At 41.5% G+C, this 14,708-nt stretch overlaps 1 protein-coding gene across 2 annotated transcripts in view; it reads left to right on the forward strand.

The window, feature by feature from the left end:
- LOC122811530 (nitric oxide synthase interacting protein) overlaps positions 1–2,848 on the forward strand; it is a 344,453-nt gene extending 341,605 nt beyond the window's left edge. For both annotated transcript variants that reach the window (XM_044083424.1, XM_044083422.1), the window contains one exon: positions 2,434–2,848. In XM_044083424.1, coding sequence (XP_043939359.1) covers positions 2,434–2,505 — 72 coding nt within the window. In that variant the 3' untranslated portion in view covers positions 2,506–2,848. The remainder of the gene's footprint in view (positions 1–2,433) is intronic.
- The last annotated feature ends 11,860 nt before the right edge of the window (positions 2,849–14,708 follow it).

The following is a 14,708-nucleotide window of genomic DNA, read 5'->3' on the forward strand; positions in this document are numbered from 1 at the left end:
TGTCCCTTCATTCTTGAGGGTGGGGGGGTTACATTAAATATTTTGGATATAATCAAGGTATGTTTACATGCTTATAGTCATACCAGAAGAGTTGTCTGTGTGGCTATATGTAAGAGTTGTTCTATGTTTTATGTAGGAAAAACTGAGGGACTATTTAAAGAATGTATTTGTGAGCATTTAAGCATTTATATCCTATCAAAAAATATAATATTTCTAATGCACTTTGTAAATGTTTTAGCACATGAAGGTCATACTTTTAGATTCTTTGCATTGGATACGGTGAAGCAGAACAGTAGGGGTGGTCCTTGGAAAATTTGTCTTGAAGTCAAAGAATTTATTTGGCAAATTATACTAAATTCTTCGGGACCCTTTGAGTTAAATAATAATAGTTCCATTGGACCAATAGTAAAACTTAAATCACTTAAATGCAATTAATGTTTGAATATTAATTTTTATTTATATGGTTTATATATAAATGCTTGTTCCAGGTAGAGTTTTATGTCTGTTTTTTTATATTAAAGTGATTTTATTTGATTGAAGGTATTCACTTTAAGTGGACTGTGTTTTTAATCTTTTGCATAATCGATTGTACTAAGTATATAAGTAAGTAAGTGATGTCATTTTGGTTTGCATCGTTGATGAAGTCCTATTTTTTTAGTGGAACGAAAGTGCTCATTTATTTATTAGATATTTTTAAATTATTTTGGGTGGAGTATCATTGCAATCGGTGATTTTTCTCTTTTTTTGGAATGTTTATGTGGCTTCGCCTTATACAGTACTAAATGCCTTCATTTTCTTTTTGGCATCTTCTGGTGGGTGGCCTCACTCCTCAGGGTTTCATCTGTTCAGAAGATCTTTGAACTTCAGGCCCCTTTTTGAAAGGGGGAGATTATTTGATCTGCCACAAGGATTTGGCAACCTTTACGACTACCTTGTTAGAATTCTTTTTAAACCAGTCTTTACCTTTCCCTGTTTTCATTACACGGCATTAAGTGGTGTGTGTGGGGAGGGGGGTCCTTCACACACACCCTTAATGTCCAACTGCAAAGTTAGGTTTTACCTGAATAGGATGCATAAGTTCCCCAAAACTGCTCTTTTTATGCAGGGAGACTGGGAAGGACTGGCTTTTGCTACCTAAACCCATATTAAATAGTTTGTTAGCCACATTGTGATTGCTCATTTGCTTTTAGGCAATAAACTGCCTGCTGGAAAATACTGCTGTCATTGTCCTTTCCACATTGAAGGGAGCTGTTTCCACTGTTTGCATCAAAATGTCGTCAGTGAGGATGTTTGTCATTAGGGTTAGTAGGTCACTGGTTTACACCTTCTTTAGGCATTATCATTTGAACCATGACTGTAGGAGCTGGATGTCACTATGTTGTTGCAGGATTTGGTCATCTGTGTTTTCAACTTCTTTTCCATCTCCAGCCTCCAGGGAGGTTAATTGCTTGGGATACCTCCCAATATCAGATGAAACAGGTACATCCTGAACATATGAACTGATCTGTGGGAGAACCCCATGTAGCACCCTTCCTCCAACTGCCATTGACTGGACAGCCTCTCCCTGCTGTGTCTGCTATTGAAAATTCCCTGTAAGTCAGGCTAGTATATATATATATGTATATATCCTTGAACATTGTTGTTTTTGTTTTTTGTCTTGCATATTGCTTTCAGGTAGATGAATGTAAAATGCTGGGCACAGGGGCTAGGCCATCTGTCTTTTTTACATCACTTGATGTTATTACATCACTATGATTGTTATTAATAGTGTGATATTTCTATATATCTGGCATTATGCCTCAGGTTGTGGCAAAAAGTAGTCCTTGGGGTAGTGCGCTCACCTGGTAAAGTGCAATAAGAAAAGTAAAATAACATGTACCTGCAAGAGAAGAATATTCTGAGTGCAGGAGCAGAATAAAAAAAATCAGCTGATTGTTGCATGAGGGAGAGTTTCCAGCAGTCTGTCCACTTAGAACTCTCTCACATATGAAGTGAGGTATTGAGTATATGGGAAACAAAAAGCTAGAAATTTAAAATGTCAAATTTTAGTACTATGAATTTAATTTTCTCTGCTGTCTAGTTTTGAGGAAATTTGAAATTAGACACTCTCTGCTATAGTTAGGAGGCATACAGAAAAAGGAGAAGTTGTAAGGGCATAGTCTTACTGTTTAGGAAATAAGTTTGTCATGTATTAAAAACGTAGAAGTGCACAGTGGAAAATATATAGGACCTGGCAGCCCTACATTGTTTATTGGCCATAAAGGTATACATGGGGTGCTTCTTGAACAGTTACTGAAGCTGCCAACTTGCAGCATATTTTGGTCTCACCATTCTGGCATAATTTTATCTCTGGACTGGCTCACATGCTTTAAGTTTTTTGTTAGCAGTTTGATGTACATATTTATATAAATTTGTTCTCTCTTACTATTACAGGGTGGCACTGGCTTTTCTGGCTCAGGAGTGAAATTAGAAGCAAAGGAATTCAGGCCAGTCATGCAGGCATGATGGATTTACAAAGTTAAATGTGAAATTCATTTTCTGTATGTATACATTTTTTGTTAGATAGGACACAAAAGTGCTCTGCTTTCTGTTAAATGAACATCCTTCATTCTTAGGCCATATGCCAGTGACTTTGTATTGTGATGACTGGCGTAACGCAGTTCAAAGTTGCAAAAAAAAAAAAATTGTTTTTGCAGCATTATCAGCAACATACGTTTGCTCTCTTTTTCAGCTGTTTATACTGTTATTTTTTATCAGAATGTTTGTTAATGCAAATATTTCTGTTATAGTGAAAATCTTGTATGTACGTCTTAACATTAAAAATTTCATAATAAACAAATTGAAGAGATTTATGTGCTTTCATTTAAATGAGTACAGCTTTTAGAACTCTCTATTTCTTTAATATTTATCAAACATTTGTTTACTGGAGTGTCCGACTGAGCCAGTGGCCCATTTTCAGTGGAGGCCCAAAGAGAAACACTCCACATACAATGTATCAGGAAAAACATGACTATTACAAGAAAAATTACAGTTCAGTATAGTTACAAAATTCACATTTAGATTATCTGTTTAAAATGTGGATGTTGATTCTGAAGAACACTGTTAGGATGAGTTTTTGGTTTGGGATGTTTGTTTGCCTGCTTCTTTACAGATTTTTGTGTCTCCAGTTCTTATTACAAAGAAACATTGTACTGAAATTATGCTTCACCATATTCCTTTTTATCCTGTGTCAAGCTCTGAGCTTAGGGGGGGTTAAAGTTGGGACAAGAACTTAACCCCATGGTAGACGCTGATGTCTGCCTGTGTTTTTGTAATTTCCGAGTATGACAGATTAATAAATGACATATTATTTTCCTTTTAGTTGTACTTCTCTTGTCTGAAGTACAGTAAATGTCTTTGACATCTCTTGAATTTGTTCACTAGTTGCTGATGGATCTTAGGGCCATTATAAGGCAAGATTGACTTATTATACGTAACACTTTCATAATGGTGCAGCAGGTAGCATTGTTACCTCATGGTAAGAGGCTCTCTGGTTGTTTTCAGCTGGGGTGCCTTTGCAGAGTCTACATGTCCTCCCTGTGTTCATGTGGGCTTTCTCTAGGCTAGGTGCTTCTGTTTCCTACCACATTCTAAAGTTATGTAGTAGGTGGATTGCGTGCTCTGAATTGGAGCAGCAGTGTTGAACATTGGCTCTAGATTGTTACTACTGAAGTGACACCCTGACCCCCATGTGCAAAAATAGGAAAAATAGTTTGCAAATGGATACATAGAACTTTCAGTTTAATATTTGTTTTAGTTTAAAGAGCACCTCTAGCTCTTGTGATGCCAAGCCAAGTTTTTTAGCAGTAGTGAGATTGTACCGCTTAGGGCTTTGGTCAACCATAGCATAGTTACATTGAAAATGTAAAATCCAAAGCACAAGTCAGTAGACTTTCCTGGGCAGATTGAGTGATGATATTGGATTTTGCTGGCATAGTGCACTTGAAGTCCACTTCAGTAGGAAACCTAATTACATTTCAACAGTTGTGGTTGTAGGAAGCTGCATAACTGAGGGAGATCTCTCCTTTCTGGGTAGTTGAAGTATGCTCATCCTGAGCTTTGTGCTGTTACCTCTAGCAAAATAGGTGGGAAAGGACTTAATGTTGAGCTGTAAGCCCTGAGTGTTGGCTAGCACAGGACATACTTTTGTCTGTAGTCAGTGCATCTTATGTGCAGATCCTAATGTAGCTGTAGGTGACTCCCTTTGCTTCCTTGTCAGTTGTACATAGAATGGTAATGGTATGTTATGCAGGTCAGAGTGAGGGCTGGAGGATACACTTATTAATGGGACCAGGCAGCTGAGGTGTAACTGATGACCTGAGGGTGTGGGAGAAATAAAAGACAGACAAAGCTGTAGTTAGTCAGGAAGTCGTAACATGGGGATGTGCCATTATTGTAATTCCCTGTGCAATACCAGAGTTTGATGTGTTAGTGTTATGTTTGCTCTCATGAAGGACTTAAGGTGTTCATTATAAGGATCACTGCTGTGGTATTATTCATTATCCATGGGAATTAGTCATTAATGGATATCTGCCCTCCTGGCCTAACTTCTAGAACTTTCAGATCTCCCCAGTGTGAGGCTGAGGACTGCCCACTGCCCAGAACATTAGTCATATGCTCTGTTAAAAAGACAGAGCAGCCTGTGCCATCTAGTTACTTTCTGACACACAGAACATCAGTTTCCCATTGGTTCCTTCCAGGTATCCTTCAGCAAAATAGTAAGTAACCACTCTGGGAACATTTTTTTTTTTTTACAGAATTTTGTCTTTTATTGTTAGTGTTGAATTGGAATTGTGTTTAATATTTTTCTTTGCAGATGATTCTTTTATATCTATTGACTGCTAAAAAAATACTAAAAAAGTTTGTCTGCAGAAGACATATTCCTCCTCAACATTGTCACCTTCATTACTTGTTTGGGAGACCACCACAAAATATCCTTCTAAAAGTACTGCAAAGCTTCAGTAAAAAAAGATGCTTCTTTGTCTGGCCCATAGTCTTGGTGCATTTCTGGAACATAAGAAGCTCTTAGCATTGGCAAAATGGGTGTATCTCCCTAAGAATGCTTCTGAACTGGCCAGAAAACTAGGAAATCTCCAAAACTTTCTTGCTTAAAAATATGGAAAAATCAGATAAATTAATGATCTCAGAGCTAGTGGGTAGAGAGTGATAGGCTTTAGTGATTCTTTCTGTCTTGCAAAGGACTCCACAAGGGGTATCAGACTTGGTAAGGTCCCCCTACCCCTAGTTCCACAGTGTGCAGGAACAGCTTCCCCGCATCTCTTGGCTCCTTTGGAAATAATGGAATGGTGTTCCTTGCTCCCAGTCCTGCTCAATTAAAAGTAGCCAAGACATCCAGGCCACATTAGTTCACAGGCTTTAGGCTACAAACTGTTGATAAGCTTCTTCCCACAGTACTGGGTTTGATTCCCTGTTTCTACTTGCAGATTGTGTGACTGTCAGCAAGACAGTTAACCAGACACTGTACTTCGGTTAAGCCTGAAAAGAGAGAGTTGTGTCCAGTAAGCTTACCCAGTTAAATAAAGTTAAGAAAAAGTAAATGTTCTTTGTAGTTGATGTTGCAATATTGATTCCTGGATCTTCCTGCCATGCAGAAGCCTGCGACTGGCCCGATTTCCAGAGTCTTTGCATTATTTCTAGATAGAGGACATCCAAGGACTGATATCTGGATAGCAGGATATGAGAGGGGTATCCGTTGTCATCATCTTCAGTTCTTTCTACCTGTGCACTCTGATGGGCTACTATGTTTTATCAGTTGCTTGCAGTCCGTCATTAAGCTTGTTTTCTGCAGGGTTCCTTAAAGTCTACTTTCAGATAAGTACCCCATTGGGTTTAAAAAGGTCAATAACTGTTTGAAGCATGGGAAACAAACTCTGCATAAAGGCTTTAATTCCTTTTGTCTGTTTTGTTCAGGGCCTCAGCACAATGGATTACATAGGTTTTTAGCTAAGACACCTAAGCGTAGGGCTGAAGTCCTCATACCCGGTTCCTTCAGCTTCTTATTCCTCAGCTTTGGCAGCTACATTGTCCAAGAAACACAAAGACAAAACATTGAAGGAAAAGGATTCAGCAGATGACTGCAATCTTTCCGCAGCCAAGTTGGCCAATGACTGAGGTAAGGCATATATACAGTCCCCTGGTCTGATGGCTGTTAGGCCAAAGCCCTTTGATGCAAACCCTCAGGAGGCTGCCATGGCAGCAGGCCAGTCCATTTTGTTTTCTTCACCACCAATGTCAGTTGAGTCTGAAGCTGCTCTGAAGGCTTTGGCTTCTGATGTCTGAGGGTTAGTCACCGAGGGAGATGATTTATCTTCTTTGGTTGCTATGCATGTACAAACTTCTGGAATCTGAACAGAGGTCACAGATGCCTGACCATGTACCAAGGCCTTCCTTTCTAAACTGGTGCCTAAACCAAAGAGACCAGGCAGCTTGCCTCAGCTTGCTATGCAGTCTTCAGCCACTACAACCTAGATTGAAACTTGGGACCTTCTTAAGATTGTCCAAGAATTCATGGCCTTTATAAAAGCTAAGGAGACCAACCAGATACAGCTTCTTACCCCGAAGCGTCTCTAAAAGGTGGATGGTTGTTTTCTTTTAGGAGGAATCTGATTCTTCATGCTTTGAGGACGAGGAAGAATTGTCTTATTCTGAACAAGTCTTCCCTTAATCCTACCCTGGTTCTGACTCAGATGATACCTTCTCTTATGCCTCTCCCCCTGAGGACTTATACTTTGGTGATACCTTGCATAAGATGAAATTGGCCTTTAATTGGGAGAGCAAAAAATTCCCTTGGGTCCAGGCCCATTACATGCAGCTTCTAAGTCTGCCGTCTGCCAGACCTCTGGCTATTCCTCTGGTACATGTAGTTTTAGATGATGTCTTTGACATCTTGCTACACTCAGACTTTGCCACCTGCTCCATAGAAATCAGATTGTTTCTGTTGAGTGCTTTACACCCACAAGAACCTCTACAAGAACCCACTAGCTTGATCCTTCAGTAGTGTCTACTGAATCCATTTAAGGTACCTCTAAGGGTGCAGCTTAGACACCCCTTAACTAATGACAGAGAAAGTAGATTGCTAGACATGTTTGACATAAAGACATATACGTCTGCTACTCTCTCTGAGGGCTCTCATTTGCCAATTTCACATGTTAAAATCCTAGAGTCCTTACCGGAAAAAGATCATTACTAAAGCAGAGGGCATTGCAGACAGGGCCTTACAGACAGACATACAGAAGACAGCTGGAGCATCACTGCAGGTATCCAGAAATTCTCCAAAAATGTGGTTATGGTGGATTGGATGCAACATGTGTTGCAGCTGATACAGGTTCTGTCACTCATAGACATGCATGGCTAAGGACTCAGTTACTCTTTGACTAAGCAGAGGCTGAACTCCTAGATGTCATACTGGATAAGGAATTCCTTTTTGCTGTGTAGCAGAGGAACTTTTTTTGAGAAACTGGACAAAAAGGGGAAGCAAATCAAAACAGTGAAATAATTTGTCTCCCACACCTAGATACAATAGGGATTACGCTTCTAAGCTTTGGCCTCTGCCTCCTAGGCAAGATAAGGAGAGGCCTCAACAGTCAACAGGACATTCTAGAAGACAGCAGCCTGAGCAATGCCCTAGAGCTGGGAGATTCAAAGTCTTTATCCCCACAGAGAGCAGCTGTTATGCCTTCTCCCACTCCCCTAAAAGGAAGACTTTCTTCTTTCCTACAGCAGTGGAAACTCAGTACCAGGGACCAGTGGGTCCTAAACATCGTAGAAGAGGGCTGCTTCATTCGGTTCAGGGAAAGGCCCACCTCCCTAGGGATGCCAAGACCCCCAAAAGGCCAAGAGGGTCTCCCCCCATCTTGCAAGAACTCCTGCAACATGGGTCCATACAACCAGTCTCTGTAGGGTAGGAAACAACAGGGTTTTACTCCAGGATCATTCTATTTCCAAGACAGGAAGGCAGCTGGAGACCAATTTTAGACCTGTCAGATTTAAACAGTTTCTTACATTTTCCCAAATTCAGAGAGTTGACCATTCAAAAACTGTTGCCTATGATCTTTCTAGGAGCCTACATGGTTACACTAGGACTGAAGTACACTTATCTTCATGTTCCTATTGCAAAGGAGCACAGGAAATACCTTTGGTTAGTGGCAACAAACTTGCACTACGTGTACTGTGCTTTACCATTTGGTCTGTCCACTGCTCTCTAAGAGTTTTCACCAAATGTCTAGTTCCAGTTGTAGCCCATTGCAGAACATTAGGGGTACATATTTACCCTTACCTAGACAATTGCGTCGTTCATGGAAAATACATCCTGGAACTTCAGACACCCTTGTAAATTATCATGGATTGCTTTCAGAAGGTAGGCCATGCACTCATCCTCTACAAGTCACAACTTTAGCCTCAGAAAAGAATTCTCTTTCAGGGAGCATTGATAGTGCAACAAAAGGCCTTCCTACCCCAAGACAAGGTTTCCTTTCTGGCAAACTGTCTGCATAGTCTACTACTGTGATAGTCTCCACAAGGGGCAAACTATCTGCATAGTCCACAAGGGAATATCTAAGGGATTTGGGATACGTGGCATCCTGCATACTAATGATTCTCTTTGCAAAACTACACATAGGTTCTTAGGTAAGTACTAGGCTAACTGGCCTAGTGGGCTATTTTAAGCTTAGCCAGTTTCCCCCTTTATACTTGAAGTAACCTACACTGTGTGGTTATAAATTGGACTTGCCCATCTCATGGTCAATAATTGTGTTACCCCAATGAGAAAAACTGGGATCATACCAAAGCTAATTTGAGGGGACCCATACATGTGATAAAGCATTCAGGAGCTGCCTATGTCCATTATTAGTACAGGAGGAAGCCCTGGGGTATATTTTCTGTTTCCCCATCCATAGATCTAAGTTATGCTTGAATATGGACAGGGATGAACTTTGTTTTATGTGGATGGGGAGTCTGTTTCAGAGCAGCAGTATTTTCTACAATATATACCTGTCCCTCCAAACGATTGTGTTGAAGTTGCAGAAGAGGTTTGGTCCCCTAAACAGAGTATTTATGATGACATTTGACTTGTTGATGTACAGTAAATCCATCAGTAATTGGTCAGAGGATGCTTTGTATGCCAAACACAGATCACATCTTAGCATTCTGTAGGATTTTGAGTAAAGTGACAGGGCTTTGAGTTGGTCCATGTTTAGGCCTTGTATCCTTTTAGTAAGGTATTTTTGTGTGCATTTTAGTTATTGCATGTGTCTGGATAGATACATGCCAAGAAGGGACATTATATTCAATGATTGGCCTAATGGGGGCTGGGTAAAGGGGGACAGCGACATCCCTAGATCTAGACAGTCCCTTTTGTTTATAAGCTGTGCAATATAGAAGGACTTTCTTAAGACTCTGTGCATGTTGGTCAAATTAGGTCTGTTGGCAGAGTATTGTCAATGTGGTGGTTCCTGTGGTTAGATGAGTTCCCAAAGGATACAGTAATTGCATTTTTTTGGCATTTAGTTTTAGTTCATGATTTTGGCACCAGTCATTTATTTGAGACAAACCTTCCTGCAGGATGGCTAAGTCATTTGTAGATTAAATGACTGTTCTTAGCTTGCAGCCATCTGCAAACTTAGCCAGAGCCCATTGGTATTGGCTTTTACTTCAAAAACGTAGTTGCCAAATACTGATACAGTAGATACACATGAGAAAACTCTAGCGGTTCCTAAAGAACATTTGAACAACACTCTCAGACCCTGGGAATGTGGTGTTTCTTCTCCCCCGCTTAAAAAATTAGCTACTTTGACGGGAAGGCACCTCATGTATACTCCAGGGGAAATCTTCTCTCTAACAGAGACTGTCAAGACTACCCCTGCAGATAGTTCAGAAATAGTTTGGGGAGCACACTTCGAGGGCTTCTGAAGGTGTAGGGTATCTAGACCCCACAACAAAGGAAACTTCACATAAGACAGAAAGAGTTGTGACAGTGTTTCTAGCAATGAAAGCTTTTCAAAGCAACCTGTCCCCAGGAGCACTGCAGATTTGGACAGACAACAGCACGGTTATATGGTGTCATTATCAAGGAGGAGCTTATTCTTACCCCCCCCCCCCTCCTTTGGAGTGTAGCAATAAAGATTTGGCTGTTGTCATGAGAATTGCAAATGACACTTATAACATTCTACTTCCCGAGCCAGAACAATACAATACCAGTTTCTGTGAACAGGAACCTTCTGGACCCCAACAGATGGATGCTGAAGAGAGGGAGAGAGAGAGCTTCCTGGACCTCACCCATCAGTGTAGAGCTCTTCCATCTCATCAGAATGGACAACTACAAAGGTTCTGTTCAGAAAGCCAACAGACAGGGACATGAAGAATGAATGCTTTCTCCTTCAAATGGACAGATCTTTTCCTGTATGCCTTTCCTCCTTTGCCTCTAATCTCTGTGGTGCTGATAAAAGTGAGATCGGACAGGCATGATAGTTATTAACATGTTCTCACCAAGGTAGCACTAGTTCTCTGTCCTCTTGACTCAGTGAAGGGAGATAGTAAATGCTTCCACTAGTAATAGAACTACTCAACCAGCTAAAGGGGTCTGTCATACATCTTTACCTGCCCACACTCAAACTAACAGGATGGAGGATTAGATTCTAATCCTGAGAAATGCAAACTGTTCCAGTGAGGTGCTGTCTAAAAGCAGAACATCCTGTCTACAGCAGGAGTGGATGCTGAACAGGGACACCTTTCTAGACATTGTCCACTGGTAGATTTGTTTGCCTCACCCCAGAACAGACAATTGGAAAAATTCTACACCAAGGACCACTCTCCACTTGACTGGAGGGCAGATGCCTTCAGCTTTCCACAGTTTTTATATGCATTTCCACCCTTCCTTTTCATTCAAAAAGTCCTCCTGAAAGTCAGGAGGGACAAACCAAAAATCTTGCTGGTGACTCCCTATTGGCCAAGGCAGCACTGCTTCCCCCTACTTCTCTCATTAGCCAAGGGCAATCACCACAAGTTACCCCACAAGGTGAACCTACTCACACAACAAAAGGAAACTATTATTCACCCTCACCAACATATGTTAGGTCTAACACTCTGGATGATGAACTTTTAATCTCTTTCAGACACCACTACTCAGAGGACATGCTTTAGTCATGATGGAGGCCAGGAAACGTACTACTAGGAAATCCTGCTTATCAAAATTGAAAGATTCTCCAATTGGTGTCTCCATAATGATAAGTATCCCTGCTAGGCAGACCCACCCTAGTCCTTACATATGTGTGTGAACTAATTAAGGCTTGTTTTGCATACTCTTCAGTGAAGGTCCACCTATCAGCAATTTCAGCCTGTCTACCACTAGATCCCCATTTACTAACCAGGCTAGATGTCAAATTATTCCTGAAAGGGGTCTTACACATCTGACCACCAAGAAAACCCATCTCACCCCCCCGGGACCTAAACTTCATCCTGGAAAAACTAACACTGGCCCCAGTCGAACCAGCTACTGCTGCTACGCTCCAAATGTGTACATGGAAAACTGGACTGCTGGTGGCCCTTACCTCAGCTAGAAGGGTGTCTGAGTTACAAGCTCTAATGGCCTGCTCTCCCTACATTACCTTCCACAAGGATAGGGTAACCCTATGTATTAACCCTTCCTTCATGTCTAAAGTAGTCAACAAACTGTTTGTAAACCAGTCGATTCACCTGCCCACCTTCTTCCCCTCTCCAGCCAATGACAGTGAGAGGATACTCCATTCCGTGTATTTGCACAGATAACTAAGGTTTTATCTAGACAAAAACAAAGTCCATCAGAAAATCAAACAAACTCTTTGTATCCTTCCACCCTAGGGCCCTGGGCAAGGCAGTCTCCAAACAAACCATTTCTTGTTGGATTAGGAAAACTATTTGCTTCTGCTACTCCCACCGTGGCAAGCACTTACCCCAGGGAGTAAGAGCTCATTCTACCAGGGGCATGGCAACCTCCAAAGCCTTACTCAAATGCCTGAACACAGCCTTCATCCTGGAAGCAGCCACCTGGTCCACCATTCACACCTTCACCAGACACTACCAATTGGCCCATGTCTCCAGAGCCCAGGCAGGTGTGCTAGAGCAATCCTGCAGGGTTTTGTTGAGTCAGCTACATCTACCTCCACCCTTCCCTCTAATTAAGCTGTGGTAGTGTCCCACACTAAGAATACTGCAACATAGGAATAGAAGGACATAGAATAGTTGTGTAAAATCTTACCATAACCATAGATGCCCTTCTCTTCCATCCTGCCTATCCCTTTTTTTTTTACTATTGACCTGTCTAAAGGGCACTCTGAGGCACTACCCTAGATTAGGGTCAGACTAGCCAGCATATGACACTTTGTACCATTGGTTGGCATCACTTGTTACTTTCTGTGGGGACTGTCCGACTGGGCATTTAAGTTCTGAGGTCTGTGCGTGCAGACGTCACATTTAAGGTCCCTGGTTTTGGCCCTACGTGTGATCTCCCACATACCTACAGCAACCAGGCTTAAGCTTTTGTATAGGAGCCTACGTTCGGGTTGCCTGAGGCGGGGAATCCCACACTAGGAATACTACAATATGGAAGAGAAGGACATCTATGGTTATGGTAAGATTTTGCACAACTGTTCTTTCTACCCCTAAGACCTAGGAGAAACCCGATCCATTTTTGGGTCTTAAACTATGTTCCAGAAAACTAACCATGCCACCTTTTCTGCCAGCAGCTTCTACTCCCTTAAAAATGCTCACATGATAGCTATCATCTCTGCCAGGCAGCTCTCAGAACTACAAGCCCTAATGTGCAAAGAACCTTTTGTTGTTTTTTACAAAGATGGAGTAACCCTTAGAATTTAACCACTCCTTTATGCCGAAGGTGATATCAAACTCTCCTTGAATTAAGCTGCTCACTGAGCCCAGATAGTAAAGCTGAACAAGTCCTACATTCCTTGGATGTACACCGATAGAACAGGTATTATCTAAACAGAACAAAGTTCCCCAGTAGGGCAGACTAATTGCTAGTGGCCTTTGCAAAATGCAAGAAATGTATTCCCATCTCCAAACAATTTTGAAATAGCCAGTTACATTACTTTCTGTTATACTCGTCATGGTAGGTCACTACTAGAGATGGTCAGGGATTACTCCACGAGGCACAGGGCAGCCACCACTGCCTTCCTTAAAGTTGTCCCTACCCAGGCCATTTTGGAAGCGACCACATGGACCTCTATCCACACCTTCACAAAGCACTACCATTTAGGCAGTGCCTCCAAGCCTTGGGATTGATTTGCTCCTGCTGTCATACACAACCTGCTGTCCCAGGGTCTACCAGCCAGCCTATAACCCAACCTGTAGCTTTGAGAGTCATAATTCAGTACTGTAACATTGTCTGTGGAGAAATATAGTACAGTTGTGTTTCACTTGCTGTATTTGGAGATTTTGAGTAGATCAGTGTTGAAGTACAAATACCTACCCTTTTACCCATCTTCTGGCCTCCCCCTCTATAACTGGGAGAATTTCTGGCTAGGTGTCTCATCCATTATCATCCCCTCCCTATATTCCTAGTCCATGGTTAAAATCTTTCTTCTCTGTAAAGGTTTGACAGTTGGAAACATTGTGTTGTCCATGGGCATCAAACTACATAACACAGCCTAGAAAGAACTGAAGATGGTGGCCTCATACACTTCTCTTTGATGTCAGGATGTTGGTTACGGATAGTGCAGTGACTGTGGAAATCAGGCCAACTGTGGGCTTCTGAATGGCAGGAAGATCCAAGAAATCAGTACTCCAGCATTGATCCACTTGAATGTCTGTATTTATGATAAGTGTAACACAGCTGTACTATACAGTGGTTCCCACTTTCCCAAGATGTCTGTCCTCTGCATATTTTCCCTGCACCATTTCAGTGGTTTTCCCAGCAAGATATCCTGCATGTTTTTAAGAGACTATTGCGTACATGGCCTTGGTGCCTGTTTTTAGGCAGAGACATACTCACTCAGAATAAGTTCTCACTCTGGACCCTCGAGGAGGGACATCTGAGAAATGGCCTAACCCACTCGACTATAAACGATTCAGCAATGAATATGTGTCCACATAGCACAGTAGTCCTTAGGTAGCACAGTCCTTAGCACCTGGATTGGCCTTTCTAGATGAAATAAAGAGGGACCCCCCCCCCCCCAAGGTTCTTTTGCTTTTAAATGAAGAGAGGAAGTACTTGAATATTCAGAGTTTGGGATGTGATACAGGCAGTGATGGAGACATTTCATCAGGACCCCTCTGGAAAATGTCTCCTTTGGATAAACTTGAAATTTTATGTGGAAGCATTTTAAGCTGGTAATGTAAAGTCACAGAGTCTCATGAAAAGTATCTAAACCTGTTTAGGCCAGCGGGAATTCCATCATTGTTTGAGGTATTCAAAGAAGCCTCTGAGAATATATCCATAGAACAAGATTCCTAGCCTCTTGTCTCTATGAAACCATATAGATTTTAGAGTTCAAAACTTTGACAGGTGTCTTGTAAAATTAGAGTAGGTTGCTGTTTAAAGAAGAGCTGCAGGCCTTGAATAGTAGTAGTGCACTGACTGTGAGGGCCCCAGCAAGATCCTGAGATGTTTCACGTGTTTCATTTAAGCTAGAGTAAAAAAAAAAAAAAAAAAAAAAAGA

The sequence above is a fragment of the Protopterus annectens genome, chromosome 9.part0 (genome assembly GCF_019279795.1).
Source record: "Protopterus annectens isolate FY-2018-M chromosome 9.part0, PAN1.0, whole genome shotgun sequence".
Lineage (NCBI taxonomy): Eukaryota > Metazoa > Chordata > Ceratodontiformes > Protopteridae > Protopterus > Protopterus annectens.